We start from the raw sequence: 14648 nt of genomic DNA, 5'->3' as shown, positions 1-14648 counted from the left end.
TTGGTTTTTTTTCTGCCCCGAGGGGACAACCCCTGCCGCTCGGATGGGGTTTGCCAGATATTTTTGTTGGTACGCTTTTCCTTACCCACCAGTTCATTGTTTTCCGTGCCAGCATCCGTTTCCGCTCCACACGGCCGTTGAGTTTCGTTCACTAGAATTTGCAAAAAACGTAGGTCACTCATAGACTGAGTAAAATTTTCCTCGATTTTCTAGGGAATGCTTTTCGAATATGAGGAAAATTAATCTTATTCTATTAATATACTCCTAGAGTGAGTTAAAATTTTCACGAAATTCCTAATATTCGAGCAGATTTTTGAGGAAAAGTGATTTTGAGTGAAAAACAACTCAATGTTGAGTTGATCTAATCAGTCGTGCTGAACGGTACTGTGCTGCTGGAAGCTTTTCTTGTATGTCAGGAATGCCAGATATATTGTAATCGGACATTAAGTTTAGTAGCGAATAACAGTGTTATAAAGACATTTGTAATAACTTATATTTTATAGGCGTGAAGGCCAAACAGAGATTAAAAAATAATTGGAATAATTATCTGTAAAAAGGCAGAGCAGTTTACAATGTACATTAGAGTGCATCATTTTGAAAAAAAAAGAAAATTAATTGCTGATAGGTTTGATCCTCTGCAAAAAATGGTAACGGTTGATGAGGGTTTAGATGTCGCAAAAATGATTTGAAATTTGTATATGGTAAAATATGGTAAAATAATGGTAAAATAATCAAAGTCACTTGCTCTAACTTTGCTTCTACAAGCCTAAATGTTGAAAAATGTAAATGCGAGGTAGAAAAAGACGGAAAACTCGTATTTCTCGATCTTCTAGTCATCAGGGAATCGTCATCATCTTCTTCGCTTGAATATGATATTTACAGGAAGCACCAAAAGAGTTATCCCCTATACTTCCAACCATTCGTTCCAGCAGAAAATGACTGCCTTCCATCACATGAAGCATCGGATGCAGACTCTTCCACTCAGCGATACAGGAAAGGTTAAGGAATTACTGTACATCTTCGAAACAGTGAAACTCAACGGATACAAGGAGACCACTATCCAGGCAATTATCGATGAAAAAGCGAGAATTCTACAAAGGATATTATTTACAACCCTCACCGCAGCACCTGAATCCATGAAACGGGTGTTCGTTCCATTCGATCAAGATATTACTTGTAAGCTAAGACCACAGTTAAAACAATTCGGATTAGATTAAGCTTTCACCAGTAGACATAACCAGTTAAAATCATTGATAGGATCCACTAAAGACCCAGTTAATGTTTTTGGTAAAGCAGGTGTATATAAAATAAGCTGTAATCATTGTAACAAAGTATATGTAGGACAAGCCAAGAGAACTTTAGCCACTGGATTTAAAAAAAATATAGCGGAGTTAAATTAGGCCAAAATGCAAGAGGAAAAGGCTTAAATTATGATTTCAAATCAAAAGTCGCAGAACACATCTTCACAGAGGACCACCAACTACCGTCGGAGGACATCACGATTTTACGAACCTCAGCTACGCCATGGAAATTGAATGTTGCAGAGAGCCTCGAGATCAACAAACAACGGAATTAAACTTTACTCAACAGGGAAACGGACATACATGGCTTTTCAAGTTACTACCTAGGGCACATCAACGAGCAAGCAGCGGAGTACCTTCTCCTACAGGAAATTAAATTTAAGTTTACCTAGCTTCTAAATGAAAATGTACCTGTGTTAATATATATTCGGGCCGGCGCCGGTGGTGTGACTGCTTTCTTACCCCAATGGGTCTGGGTTCAATCCCAGCCGAGGTCGGTGGGATTTTTCTGAGGCATAAAAATCTCTGGTCACGTCTTCCTTCGGAAGGGAAGTAAAGCCGTTGGTCCCGCCCCATGTATGTGTGTTGAATGGGTGCGATATTCTACGCAGGTGTGGAAGCTGCCTTCCTGCACATTCGATTGCTATCAATGGATGGCAATCGATGTCCGTCGGTGATTGGCACTAGATTGCGGAACAGAGACCGACGTTAAATAAAGGAAAAGAAGTAATATATATTCGGTAAAATGCAATGTTTTCCTCAATCGAGTATTAGCACAAGACACTGAAAATGTCTGCACATTGTAGATGAAATGCGAGTATCTGCCAAGGATAAGCAAATAAGGTAGTGGAATTAAATAGATACTAATAATCCTTCTCTCTCTATTAATACAGATGTTCCACTAAGACGCCCACATCCATCAGGGTAATATCAACAATCAATACGAAACTAACGATTTTAAATTGGCTCACTACTTGACTAGCCTATTGGTCCCAAGTAAACGATTAACGTACCCCATTCTAGTCGAAATTCTAGTACTACGCAATGTTTGTATTGATTCACTATGAAAGTTTGACAGATAAAATGAGGGGTTTTTGGTTTTTCCTATGTTTCGAGGGGTGAATCGATTATCTTGGAACCGAAGAGAGTACCAGCAACACCTCTATGGTACCAGAGCTGGGCCAAAAAGTTGAGCACGTTATTTCGGAACCTTCTAGTCTTAGAGTTACCTCTATGGTAATATGTTGTTGCAATGAACAAAAAGTCAAGAATGTTAGAAATGCGAGAAAATGACGAAATAGGGTAAATTGACAGATGAATATGTGCAAGACATAAACGCCAATTTCATCACAACAACAAAAGGCTTGTTGATCATTGTCATGACAACCACATAACTAGAGTAACGTCAAATAAATTCAAAACAAATCATCGGCCCTGCCTCAACCAGTAGGGCCTAGCTTTGGTTTGAAAATTTTCAATCATCGGCCCTCCTACGTCACTAGGCTTATCAATGAAATAAAATAAATAAATGGTTGGCCGTTTTAGCGTGTGGGTCTATTAATGAATCGAAAAATTTCGTTGATCGGCCGATTCGAAAATCGAGTTACTTTCAATGATTTTTACCGATTATGCGGAATTTTCCTACACGATTAGTGGCTATCAAGCGGTGCTAAAGAATGGTATCAAAACCCGATTTGTTTACGTTTTGGACATGAGCCCATTTCAAATGTTACTCTATATAAGTTCATCGTTTAGACAAGTACAACCAAAGTTAGCGCAATGTTAGTGAAAATCAATAATTTCCCTTTCTAATTCACCGAAATCTCCATACAAACTTCATCAATCTTTACGATTGTTTGCACAGGCTTATATTTTGGGGTTATGAATCAAACTGGAAGGTGACCTATCAGAAATGGATAACTTTTTTCATAATGAAACACCGTAATTTACATACACCGTGCGCTTCCAGATTTGCCTCTCTTTCGCATGAAATCAATTGTACCCTCTATGGACGAGTGCACCGATGAATTTGAGTTCACTCACTCGAGAAAAAGTGACACAAGCTGCGGGCAATGTTTACTAATCATGAACACTAGAAGTTCATTATTCAATATTCATGAACATTTAGCGTTCATGATTAGTAAACATTGCCCGCAGCATGTGTCACTTTTTCTCGAGTGAGTGAACTCAAATACATCGGTGCACTCGTCCATGGCTCCATCCCATGTACACGGAGAAAAAATACTACCCCAAATTTGAGTTATTTTTACTTAATATTGAGTTCAGCCTCTCACTTGCACTTTTTATTGTTGTTAAAAAATGAACGAGAGATTCGACCCAACGATATAGTTCAGCTCAATAAGTTACTTTTGAGTAAATTGCATGTTCTCAAATTTACGTGAATTTAACTTAATTTTGGGGGGAATATAGTTAAGAGAAGTTTTTTTTTGCTGGTGTTAAATGGAAACTGATATATGCAATTTTCTCAAATTTGGGTTATTGGGCTAAACCCCGGAATTGAGGGAAAAGTACTTAATGTTGAGTACTTTTTCATCTCCCTGTATGTAATGGCACTGTGGTATTAAAGCGTTCACTACTGATTCCAATGACAGTGGGAAGTTCGAGTCCACTTTCAATCAGAGATGCCACATTTGAAGACATGTCACTTGTCATTTTGAAGACATTATAAATCCTGAGCAGAAATTTTGATTCCCATAGACATTAACAAAAGAGTGAATTTTCAAAAAGCCGGATCTGCCTTTATAACAGAGATTCAAATATCGATTTGTCAAAACTTTTAGCTCGTCCACGCAAACTAATACCTTAATAATGTTGAGGAAACTTTACCCTACCTGATGGTGATGTAAGTTTGCGTGGGTGAGCAGAAGTTTCAACAAGTTGTCGTTTGAATCTTTGTTTTTAAAAGCTGATACGGCGTTTTGAAAATTCACACATGATTTCATGTTTTATGGAGATTATTAAAGACATGTTGAAATTGAGGCTTCCAAAGGCTTGTTGAATTTTTATCAGACAAATGAATATTGAATTATTGAAGAGAAATTGATACAATAATAGTAGAATTAAAAGGAAAAACAACGTAATAAGTTTTCCTTTTAATTCTACTATTATTGTATCAATTTCGCTTCAATAATTCACTATTTACTTTCACTATCACTTATTTAATAAAAAAATATAACAGATACGTATTTCGTTTACTACTTTCAAACTTCTTCAGTCTATAACTAGACACGGAAGACACAAGTAGTAAACGAAATATGTTTAGTTTTTTTAATGTGATAGTGAAAGTAAATAATGAAAGTGAATAGTGAATTAGTGAATCAGTGAAAATGATACAATAGTTGTTGCATTAAAATGAAAAACAACGTATTAATATATACAATTATTCCACTAAAACGCTTAAGAACAAGAAGATTCTTGCTGTAGAAATGAAGGTTTTGAAACAACAGGCTAACAAACTTTTAACAAGGAGGGAATGAACACTGAATCTGCAGTTAGTTCGTAGCCAGAACAATTTTTTAAAGGATTGTTTGTAAGTGGAGCAAAAGCTTACTAATCTGGCACCAGTTTCTGAGATGCTTTATAGGGTGTCCCAGAATGTCTAAGCACGACTTTGGAACGCCCCTGTTTGTTTCAAATGACGTTTGAACAGCTGATTATCACGCTGAATCATTGTTTCCTTTCGACCAACAGTTTCCGTGTATCGCAAGTGTCGGTTCTTTACATTTCCGTGATAATGCGAAGCATTTCTCCGGAAAAGCGCAATCAGATCATGCACAAATGGTGTACTTTCCCCAACATTTCTCTGAGTCAATTAGCGAAATTGGAAGGTGCACGGGAAAAAAAGAGTTCCCATATTCGTGAACCACAGCCGTGAACCATAGTTCACGGTGTATATTTGAGAAAATTTTGTTCTGGATAGTTGGCCGTGATTTTTAGTTCATGGTCCGTTCCCGTTTTCGGGAACGGATTTTTTTCCGAGTGTAAACATTGGAGTCGTTCGAAACGCGATTCTGAAGTATGGTAATGAAGCAAATTTTCAGAACAAGCAAAAATCTGGACATAAACCGAACCCTGTTGACCGAAATCGGGACCGGAAAATCGTGCAAGCTTTCACAAGAAATGTGCTTCGGTTCAAGATGAGGCTAAAAACAGTGAGATCCTCGAAGAGTAACGTCCAGTGGGCCAAGGCAAGGATGGGTCTAAAGACGTATAAGAATCAAAAGAAGCCAAAATGGAGTGAACAACAAACCGCATCCGTCAAATCGAGGGCTCGGAAGTAATACGACCAATTGCTGTGCTGAAAATCGGTGTGCGTGATTATGGACAATGAATCATACGTTAAATTTGATTACAAAACTCTTCCTGGTGATCAGTACTACACCGTTCGTGATGGTCAAGTGTTGACGCCGTGGATAAGTCAATTTTTACCGAAAAAAATCGATAAAAAGGCTATGGTTTGGCAAGCCATTTGTGAGTGTGGTATGATTTCCAAACCGTTTGTGGCAACGGAGACAATGACAACCGATGTTTTCGTGAGAGAGTGTTTAAACAAGCGTCTGTTACTCATGATCCGCAAACACGACGCCTCAGTACTGTTTTGACCGGATTTGGCGTTGGTTAATTACTACAAGGACACGGGCCAGGCCAATCGAGATTTTTCGGGCCCTGACCAGAGCATATTTGCGTAAATATGGAAAGGCAGCGGATTCCGTTACAAACTTTGCGAAAGACTGGAAAAAACTAACCAAAATTGTTGAAAAGGCATCTGTGCTGAAGCTAACACTATAGAGAACATGAATACGAAATAAAAATCGGATTTGTTGTAAACAGAGCTACGTTATCGTTTTTTAAATCGTGCTTAGACATTCTGGGACACCCTATATTTCTGAAAATCTTTAAATGCTTTTTGATAACGTGTAAGTCGTAATTAAAACAGGGTTGCTTCCACTCACTTGATGTAAAAAATTGCCTTCGGAATTATGAAATCATTAGATGTTATGATGGTTATTAGTACTTGTAAGTTACAAGAAGAGGTCGTGAAGTATGTGTTTGACACATAAAACCTGTCAATTTCGCTTTCAATTTCAATTTCTAAAAGGAGGCTGACAAAATCAGGTCATTACTGTATAATAAAAGAGTGATTTAGACAAGTTGGGGTGGTTTTATATTTTTGCACCGCCTCAATGTTTTGCTCCACTATAATTGATTCATGTTTACTGAGTGTTGTGCAAGCAATCGATTCGATCAGTTCCATTTGCGTACTGAGAATGAAAAGGTAAAGCAAAGTGCGGGAGAACTTTGTTTCCGCAAAGAAATTCTCTCGAGATAATATCTTCTCATTCGGTAGTGATAATTTCGTTTCCTTTTCGGCTATTTTTTTTACGGTTATTATGCTTTTTCACCCTTTTCGAGAACCCGATTTTCAGCTGTCTTGGAACTCTCATCACGGATTTCGAATGATTCCCTTCCCTTTCACATGGTAACAGAGGACTTCCGCAGCAACTTCAAATGGCTTCTAGTGAGAAAACAAATTAGCGGCTGTTGTAAATCATAATTTCAGTGATATTGTCGAATTATCTAAACAACAAATATTACAAATTCTGATTACTGATCATTACCAAACGTATCGCACGACAATTTAAAGCTCTTTGCTTGTTTATGATCGATTATATTTTATATTTTATTGCAAGACCTTTCGTTGAGCTTTCATAGCATCGTAATGTTTGTTTACTTTGCACGATAGGTAGCCGGTGTGACAGTTCAATATGTAGACTTGGCTTTACTCTTGGAGTGACTCGTTTTACACTGACTCTACAATTGTGAGTGCTGTTACTGAGTGACGGTTTGCGACATAATTTTGTCCAGGCATCCACTTCCCTAAAATTTAGTACACTGAAACACAGCTTTGTTGAAATTTACAATACTTGGAAACCTGTTTACCTGTTTGTAGCATGAATCCGGAAGAAAGAAATACGGGAAGGTCCTTCTTTTGAGCTGGAACATCCAGAAACTGCGCAAAACGATCAACCCATTCCGTAGAAAAATGGTAAAAAATAAAACGATCCATATAGTTTAGATAATGACTGTTATCTCATTTTGAAATTGACAGATGCTAGAGGTACAAGGTCCATGAAAACAACTCTAAATTGAGTAAGATTCAATGTTTCTAGGCCTTTAACGCCTGTGTAATGAACATTTTGCCGGTTCTCATCTTAAAACAAAAAGCTTAAATTAAATACACTGTGCAACAAATCGGAACTTTTTTTTCTAGGACTGAGTTGACCATATTTGACTTTCTGAATAAAAGTCCTGAACATACTTATATCGTAAAACGTCCTAATTTTTTTGTACCGCCCTCTTTATGAATTTTGGTTTGTTGTCCCGATGTCGGTCGTGTACTGCCTAACTAAAGCATGTTACGACATTGCCGTCCAAGAGTTTTTTTTTTGTAGAAAATGACTTGAGGAACATTTTTTTTTAATATTTGAAAACGATATCTTGCCGTCTTACCCCTCGTTTGGGTGATTTCTCAAATTAGGCACCCCCTCCTCAAAAATTTAAAATCCATATAAATTCACAGTTCATTACGCATAATATTATTCCTCATTTTGGTGATTTTTCTTATAAAGTCATCACTCAAAGATCTAAAGTTATGGGAAATGCTCAATAAACATGTATCTATCGTTTATTAGGATGCGCTCAGATTTTTGGTTATAGGCAATTTCTTTATCTTTAAGAAATGAAAAGATAAGTGGCCTTTCATGCTTTTTTGTTTTTATTACGAGATAAACCAAAATAGCAACTATTGATTACTCGGCTTCAAATAAGTTCCAGCATAATTCTGCCAACTTTTTTCCTGAATACCAAGCTTCAAATGGTGCAGCAATCTGATGGAATCTTTCGCCGTGTTCATCGGTTTCGGTGCTCAATTGTTTTTCGAGTTGATCGAGATGGCAATGCAGGAAATGGATTTTTAGGGACATGTGCACATTTGTATCGTTGAACGCGATTATCATACTCTCAATAATTGATCGGAATCTTGGAGACCGAATTATGAATCACATCTTTAACGCATCTCCAGGCAACTTGTTTCTTTGGCAAAAGATTGTTTTCGAAGACTGTACTCTTCTCTAGCTTCCTGATATCCGGGCCATTGAGTATTCCTGTCGAACGAATAAAATTAAGATTATTCTATCATATAGTTATTTACGTGTTACCTTCTTTAAGTTTAGCTGGACTTAATTTCGGGAACACGCCATGCAAACATAGAAACGCTGGCATTTCCTTATCCTATGATTTAATAAAGTTTTTAACTATCCCTAGCTTGATATGAAGGGGAGGAAGCAAGATTGAGTCTCTGGGAAAGAGTGGTGGGTAGATTACATTAGATTTCCTTAGCTCGTGTTGTCCACGCATTTTTCAATCAGTTTTCAAGGACTGGTTCTGCTTATAGCGTGTGTCCCACAAGTACAAGTAACACATGTTTTTCGTATATCCAGTTTGCAGACCGCATAATAACGTGACAACCTTAAGGTCTGCACAAATACGCTACTGATGATCCTTGTACTTAACTGCATCTCAAATCTATAAAGACTATCGTAGGTTTCTTTTGTGTTTACGTAGGTTGCAATTGGCACAGAATTTTTCGAGTTATCGACGTACAGTAGAACAGCTTTAAGTGAGATTTTACAACCATCGATAAAAAGGCGCCAATCATCTGCCCGGTATTCATTTCCCATTTCAGTCATCTATATCATGTCTATACAGTATGCAAACGTATTTTCTCTGTTGCTCGTAAAAAATGGAACAAATGATTTCTGTCGATGTCGGAAGGATGTTGTATTTACACCGGTAGCCAGGATATTAACTGATTTCAAGTGACCTGCCAATAATTCCGCTTTGCACTTGGACAGATTCAGTTGTCGAACTATTTTGTTCAAGTGATCTTGTGTTATTTCGAAAAGGGTACACGGTGCACTAACCTGGGATGGGCACATAAGCAGAGTAACTTGTTGTTGCTAATGATGGTAATGAGGCTTGTCCGGAAATTACATTGTATTGTAGGTGCTTTATAACAGGAATAGCTTCCGAATTCGGCATTGGAATTTGAGCTGATGATACTTCTTTATAGGTGATATTATCTCTCGAACGTTTGTTGTGGCCAACACTTTATTTACGCATACAAAGCAGTTCTCTGCATTGTGGATGTCCGGGTCGCTCCATATCATCGGAACTCCAAATGATAAATGCACAGCTTTCCCACATTTCCATTATCTCAAGCTATTGTCACACGAAGTACATACAACGTTAGGAGCCCAACGTACACCCGAAATTACAGGCATGTCAAAATACTGCTTGTATCTTTCGGCAAACCGTGGTGAACTTGATCTTCTGCTGGGCGCTATTACACACTTGCTATAAGCGTAGCACAATATGTTAATATTATACGCTTGAATTGCAAAACAGATCACGATACTCCGTTACACAAATACAACACTTATTTGACGTTTTACATATGTGGATTTGATGCAATGTGATATAGAGGAGGTGAAGAGATATTAGTGATATGGTTATGAGCAGAGTAAGGTATGGTGACATCATAAAGTTTCATCATTACAGAGTCCTTCTTTTAGTTCCAGAGCTTTAGTGAAATATTTTATTTGGCAAATCATCAAAATGAGATATAAAACGTTAAGAGAACATTTCCAAATGTTCATTAAAAATGTTATCGCAGAAATTTTCTACAAAATTCACTTTTCAACAACAGCACAATTATAATGTTAACATCTCATATCATCCCAAAGTTGTTTCCTGTAAATATCCATGGATTATAGATTTTTACGGGGGTATCCAATTTGAAAAATCACCCGAACGAGGGGTAAGATGGCGAGATATCGTTTTCAAATGTTCTAGGAAAGTGTTTCTCTAGTCACTTCCTACAAAACACTTTCAGACGACAATGTCATAACATACTTTAGTTAGGCAGTGTACGACCATCATCGGGACAACATACAAAAATTCATAAAGAGGGCGGTACCAAAAAATTAAGTCGTGTAGGATATAAGTATGTTCTAGGATTATACTCAGCGGACAACAAGAAAGTCAAATATGATCAATTTTTTCAGTCTTAGAAAGTTGTAATATTCTTTTAATCAGACAAGCCAATAATAATTTTAAATTGAATAAAATAACAATAAAATATGATTAAAATCATCGCATTTAGAGTGTTTTCATTCTTTTGGACTATTAAAATAATTATTTTATGGAAATCTCAACATACCAGCACATATTATGGTTTTTTACAATGAATTTATATGAATTATAGATTTTTAGGTGGTACCCAATTTAAAAAATCACCCAAACGAGGGGTAAGACAATGATATATCATTTTTAAATATTCTAAAAAAATGTTCCTCAAGTAATTTCTACAAAAAACTCTTAGACGGCAATGTCATAACATGCTTCAGTAAGGCAGTACACGATCGACATCGGGACAACATACCAAAATTCATAAAGAGGGTGTTACCAAAAAATAAGGACGTGTTAGGGTATATGTATGTTTTAGGATTTTACTCAGGGGACAACAAGACAGTCAAATATAGTCAATTTTCTCAGTCCTAGAAAGCCTTGTTGCACAGTGATATTATTCTTTTTAGACTAATGTTGTTGTATTTTCTAATACATCTTATATTCTATTTTGCCATAACCTCCACTTTGAATAAAATTTAAGTATATTTTAAACAGGAAATTTTTCACAATTCTGCGTAAAATTTTACTCAACTGTTGATATTGAGCTGTCAACTGCTAAGCACTCAATTTACAGTGTACTAGTCACCTTTCGTGTCAGTTGTGTCTCAAGGAGGGGACTTTTACCCTTTCTGACGTTTATAACTCGCACACTTGCGCAGGCTTGCTTCCACTCACTTGCTATAAAAAATTATTTTTCGGAATTATGATATCATTACACGTTATAATGATAATTCATACTTGCAAGTTACGAGGAGAGGTTGTAAAGGATGTGTTTGATTCGTAAAACCTGTCAATGCTGCTTTCAGAGCGTCACAATTAGCGTTTTTGTGTGATTCATGAGCGCTCACTCTCAGTGAACGCTCACGAATTATAAAATCGATTACTGTGACGCTCTGAAAGTGAAATTGTTAGATTTTATGTATCAAACACTAACTCTACAACCTCTTCTTGTAACTTAATAGTACAAAATATCATTAAAACATTTAACGATTTCAAAATTCCAAAAGCCCAGTTTTTAAAGCAAGTAAGTGGAAGCAACCCTGCACTTGCTTAATCTTATTTTCAAGTGCGAAGTTTGTTATCCTCACTCTCGCTAAAGCCAAAAATGTAGGTTTGTTATTGTTATCCTCACTTTTGGAAAATCCATATTTGTTCATATATAATGGACTATATTGTTAATTTATAATACACTGGAGTCGCTTTTTACGCGGATGATACGTCCCGCGTAAAAAAAAACCGCGTAAAAAAAACATCGTAAATTCCGGAATCCGCGTAAAAAAAAACCGCGTAAATTCCTAAATCCGCGTAAAAAAACCGCGTAAAAAAAGACCGTGTAAGAAAAAACCGCGTAAAAAGCGATATACCGCGTCAATTCTGAAATCCGCGTAAAAAAAAAACCAAAATCCGCGTAAAAAAAACCGCGTAAATTCCGGAATCCGCGTAAAAAAAAAACGCGTAAATTCCGAAATCCGCGTAAAAAAAACCGCGTAAAAAAAACCGTGTAAAAAAAACCGCGTAAAAAGCGACTCCAGAGTATGTTCATAATTTCCACGTCGTTGTTATGTGCTTATTTCTCCCCGGTTAGAGCAAATATTATTTTTTTTAAACTCGTAAAATAGTTTTATTGATTAGAGGTTTGAAAATTACTAAATAATGTTTGCCAGAAATTAAAAACCAGTAACATATTGTCAAAAATCGATCAAGCTTATTTAGTAGTGATGACAAACTATATACATATTCCGAAGGCACATGAACAACAGAACACTTAAAGTATTCAGGATGATTATAAAAGACGAGCATTCGCATATTTTTAAAATTGCCTACTAGGATTTTAAATTGACATGAAGTTATAGCAGATAAAACGGGTGCTCAAAGCATACCCTTATGTCAAATTTGTCATTTGGCCAGAACATAAATCACAATACAGTGCCTTTCACGTTTTTGTCTACATGACCTCATCTGCTAATTGTTTTCTCAAATTTGTGCTAATGCTTTCTCAAAATAGTCGCCACGAAATAGAAAGGAGAAAGGATCATCAAAGGATATTCCAGTGACATCAGAAATTCAATAAAACCTTTGATAGTACACCTAAGAAGGCAAAAATCATCACTGCATGTGTAGAATCACATACAGGCAGCATTAACTTGTTCCAACTGCACTTAAATTTCAGTTAGATGTAAGCGGACCAAATCTGCCATCACTTCATCTCATCTCTGCTGACATGGTTCCCCGACATGTTAGATACATCAAGAAGTTGTCTCTCTACCCTCACATCACAAGCCAACATTTAGCCTGTGGGGATTGGCAAGCTATTCCCGATCTGATTGAATAGGATAATAATGCAAACATAGCCGCAGTCTGTGTTCCTTCATGTTGGTTTGCTGGTTGCATGGCAAGGGAAAGAAAAACAGTTCCACCCACTCTCTCCAACAAACAACATCGGGGTGCTTTTCCAGTTGGGGCTAGAAAGAGCGAACGTTGTTGAAGAAGGATGTTCTTCATGCCAATAGCTGATTACGGTTTTGTCCCGCGGGTTCCGTTCATTCGTGCGTAATCGAACTCTTCGGCCACCATGTGTGTGTGCTGAACATGTCTTGAATGGAGGATCTGTGTAAAAATGTGGAAAATTGAAAACCCTTCCAGAATCCCAAAATGTTCCCAAAATGCATTTCGAATGACACAGAGCAATACCACTTGCAGCGTTGGCTGAATCACTTCACATCTCACTTTATTGGGGCAATCTTCCATCGATACTCGTAGCGTGATTTACCATCGTCGAGGGCAAGATAATCCACCCGTCCCCGTTTCTTTCCCCCGGCATACTCAATGTAGGAAACTTCGGATCGTGTGTCGTCCCCTTCCTGGATCACCTGATACCAGTACAGGGTTTCGGTTGCGTTTCGGCACGAGTAGCCTTCCAGGACAGTGAAATTAGAATTCTTCCGGTTGAATACAGCTTCCAACGTCATCGAGACCCGTTGCGTGTGATTCGATGCTTTCAGTTCGTGGAATGGAAACGGAAACCTGTTCGGGCACTCCTTGGCGTATATCACTGCAAGAGATGCATTTTAAAATGTGGAAATTTGCTATATCTATCTAATAATACGCACCGCTTGCGATCAGGAAAACGAGCACCACAAATTTGGACATTTTCTAGCAGTCAAACGTACTAACTATTCACAAATGAACACTTCCACGTCTAACGGATTAGCTATTTTGAACTGATAAGAACGACCGATTGGTGCTAATTCTAGTACAGCGTCATGATCAGACAGGGATTTTTTTTGTCCAACCGAATGGAATTTCGTCGTCGAAGTCTGTGCGGCAAGGTCGCCCTAATTATCAGTACTAACAAGATCGTCATTAGCACACACGATCAGTAGGGTGTAGCGGTGCGGTGTTTTGAGTGTATTTACAGTTCTGAGACTATTTAGCGGGTCTGTGTTTTGCAGCACAGAATTGTTCGTCTGATCACTGTGTCAATATTTGTGTTCACTGTTATCATCAGCTTGATTCGGTTCAATGAATGTGAAGCTCGTGCGATGTGAGCTTGGAGGGAACTGAAAATGACATCTCAATTATTTGGAATGGATTGATGGATAGTCAAAAATAGGTAGCTACAACCCAAGTAACAATTGTGCAGCTACTTGGCATCCACTCTGATTTATGATGGTTTTATAACGGAAGTAAACAATCCATTTAGTTTAAATACAGCATTTCAAAGTGTAAAACATTCCTGGTTAGTAAAACAGCTTATTACTGTTTTAAAAAACTTTTATAGTCTGTCGAGAAAGTTGTTTGAAAAATAAATTTAAAGCAGCTCTTAATACCTCCATAAAACTGTTCTGTAAATCAATCATAAACTTCATTAGCTCTTGTTTATTAATGCCTTGATAAAATAATATATAAAGTTGTTCTGTCATTATAAAAGCAACCATAACACAATTCGGTTTTAAATGAGAGCAAAAAGCATATATTGTTGTTGTTTAGACTTTAAACTGTACCTTAAACTCCCCAATTACTATGTATTCAAATTGAACTCAAAAGTTGGATCCTCATAGTGAATAAGAGCAATAT

At 37.2% G+C, this 14648-nt stretch overlaps 1 protein-coding gene across 1 annotated transcript; it reads right to left on the bottom strand.

The window, feature by feature from the left end:
- Positions 1 to 13282: 13282 nt before the first annotated feature.
- On the bottom strand, positions 13283 to 13890 carry LOC135703746 (uncharacterized). Its single transcript, XM_065225063.1, has 2 exons — positions 13682 to 13890; positions 13283 to 13623 (listed from the first exon to the last, which is right to left on the bottom strand). Exons 1-2 carry the CDS (start codon positions 13719 to 13721, stop codon positions 13295 to 13297), a joined length of 369 nt encoding a protein of 122 aa, XP_065081135.1. The 5' UTR covers positions 13722 to 13890; the 3' UTR covers positions 13283 to 13294.
- Positions 13891 to 14648: the final 758 nt, after the last annotated feature.

Source organism: Ochlerotatus camptorhynchus, unplaced genomic scaffold (assembly GCF_037179485.1).
Source record: "Ochlerotatus camptorhynchus isolate MF236.1 unplaced genomic scaffold, CSIRO-AGI_Acam_v1.1 ptg000220l, whole genome shotgun sequence".
Lineage (NCBI taxonomy): Eukaryota > Metazoa > Arthropoda > Insecta > Diptera > Culicidae > Ochlerotatus > Ochlerotatus camptorhynchus.
Note: the sequence above shows the minus strand (reverse complement) of the source record. Positions and strands in the feature narration are given on the sequence as shown.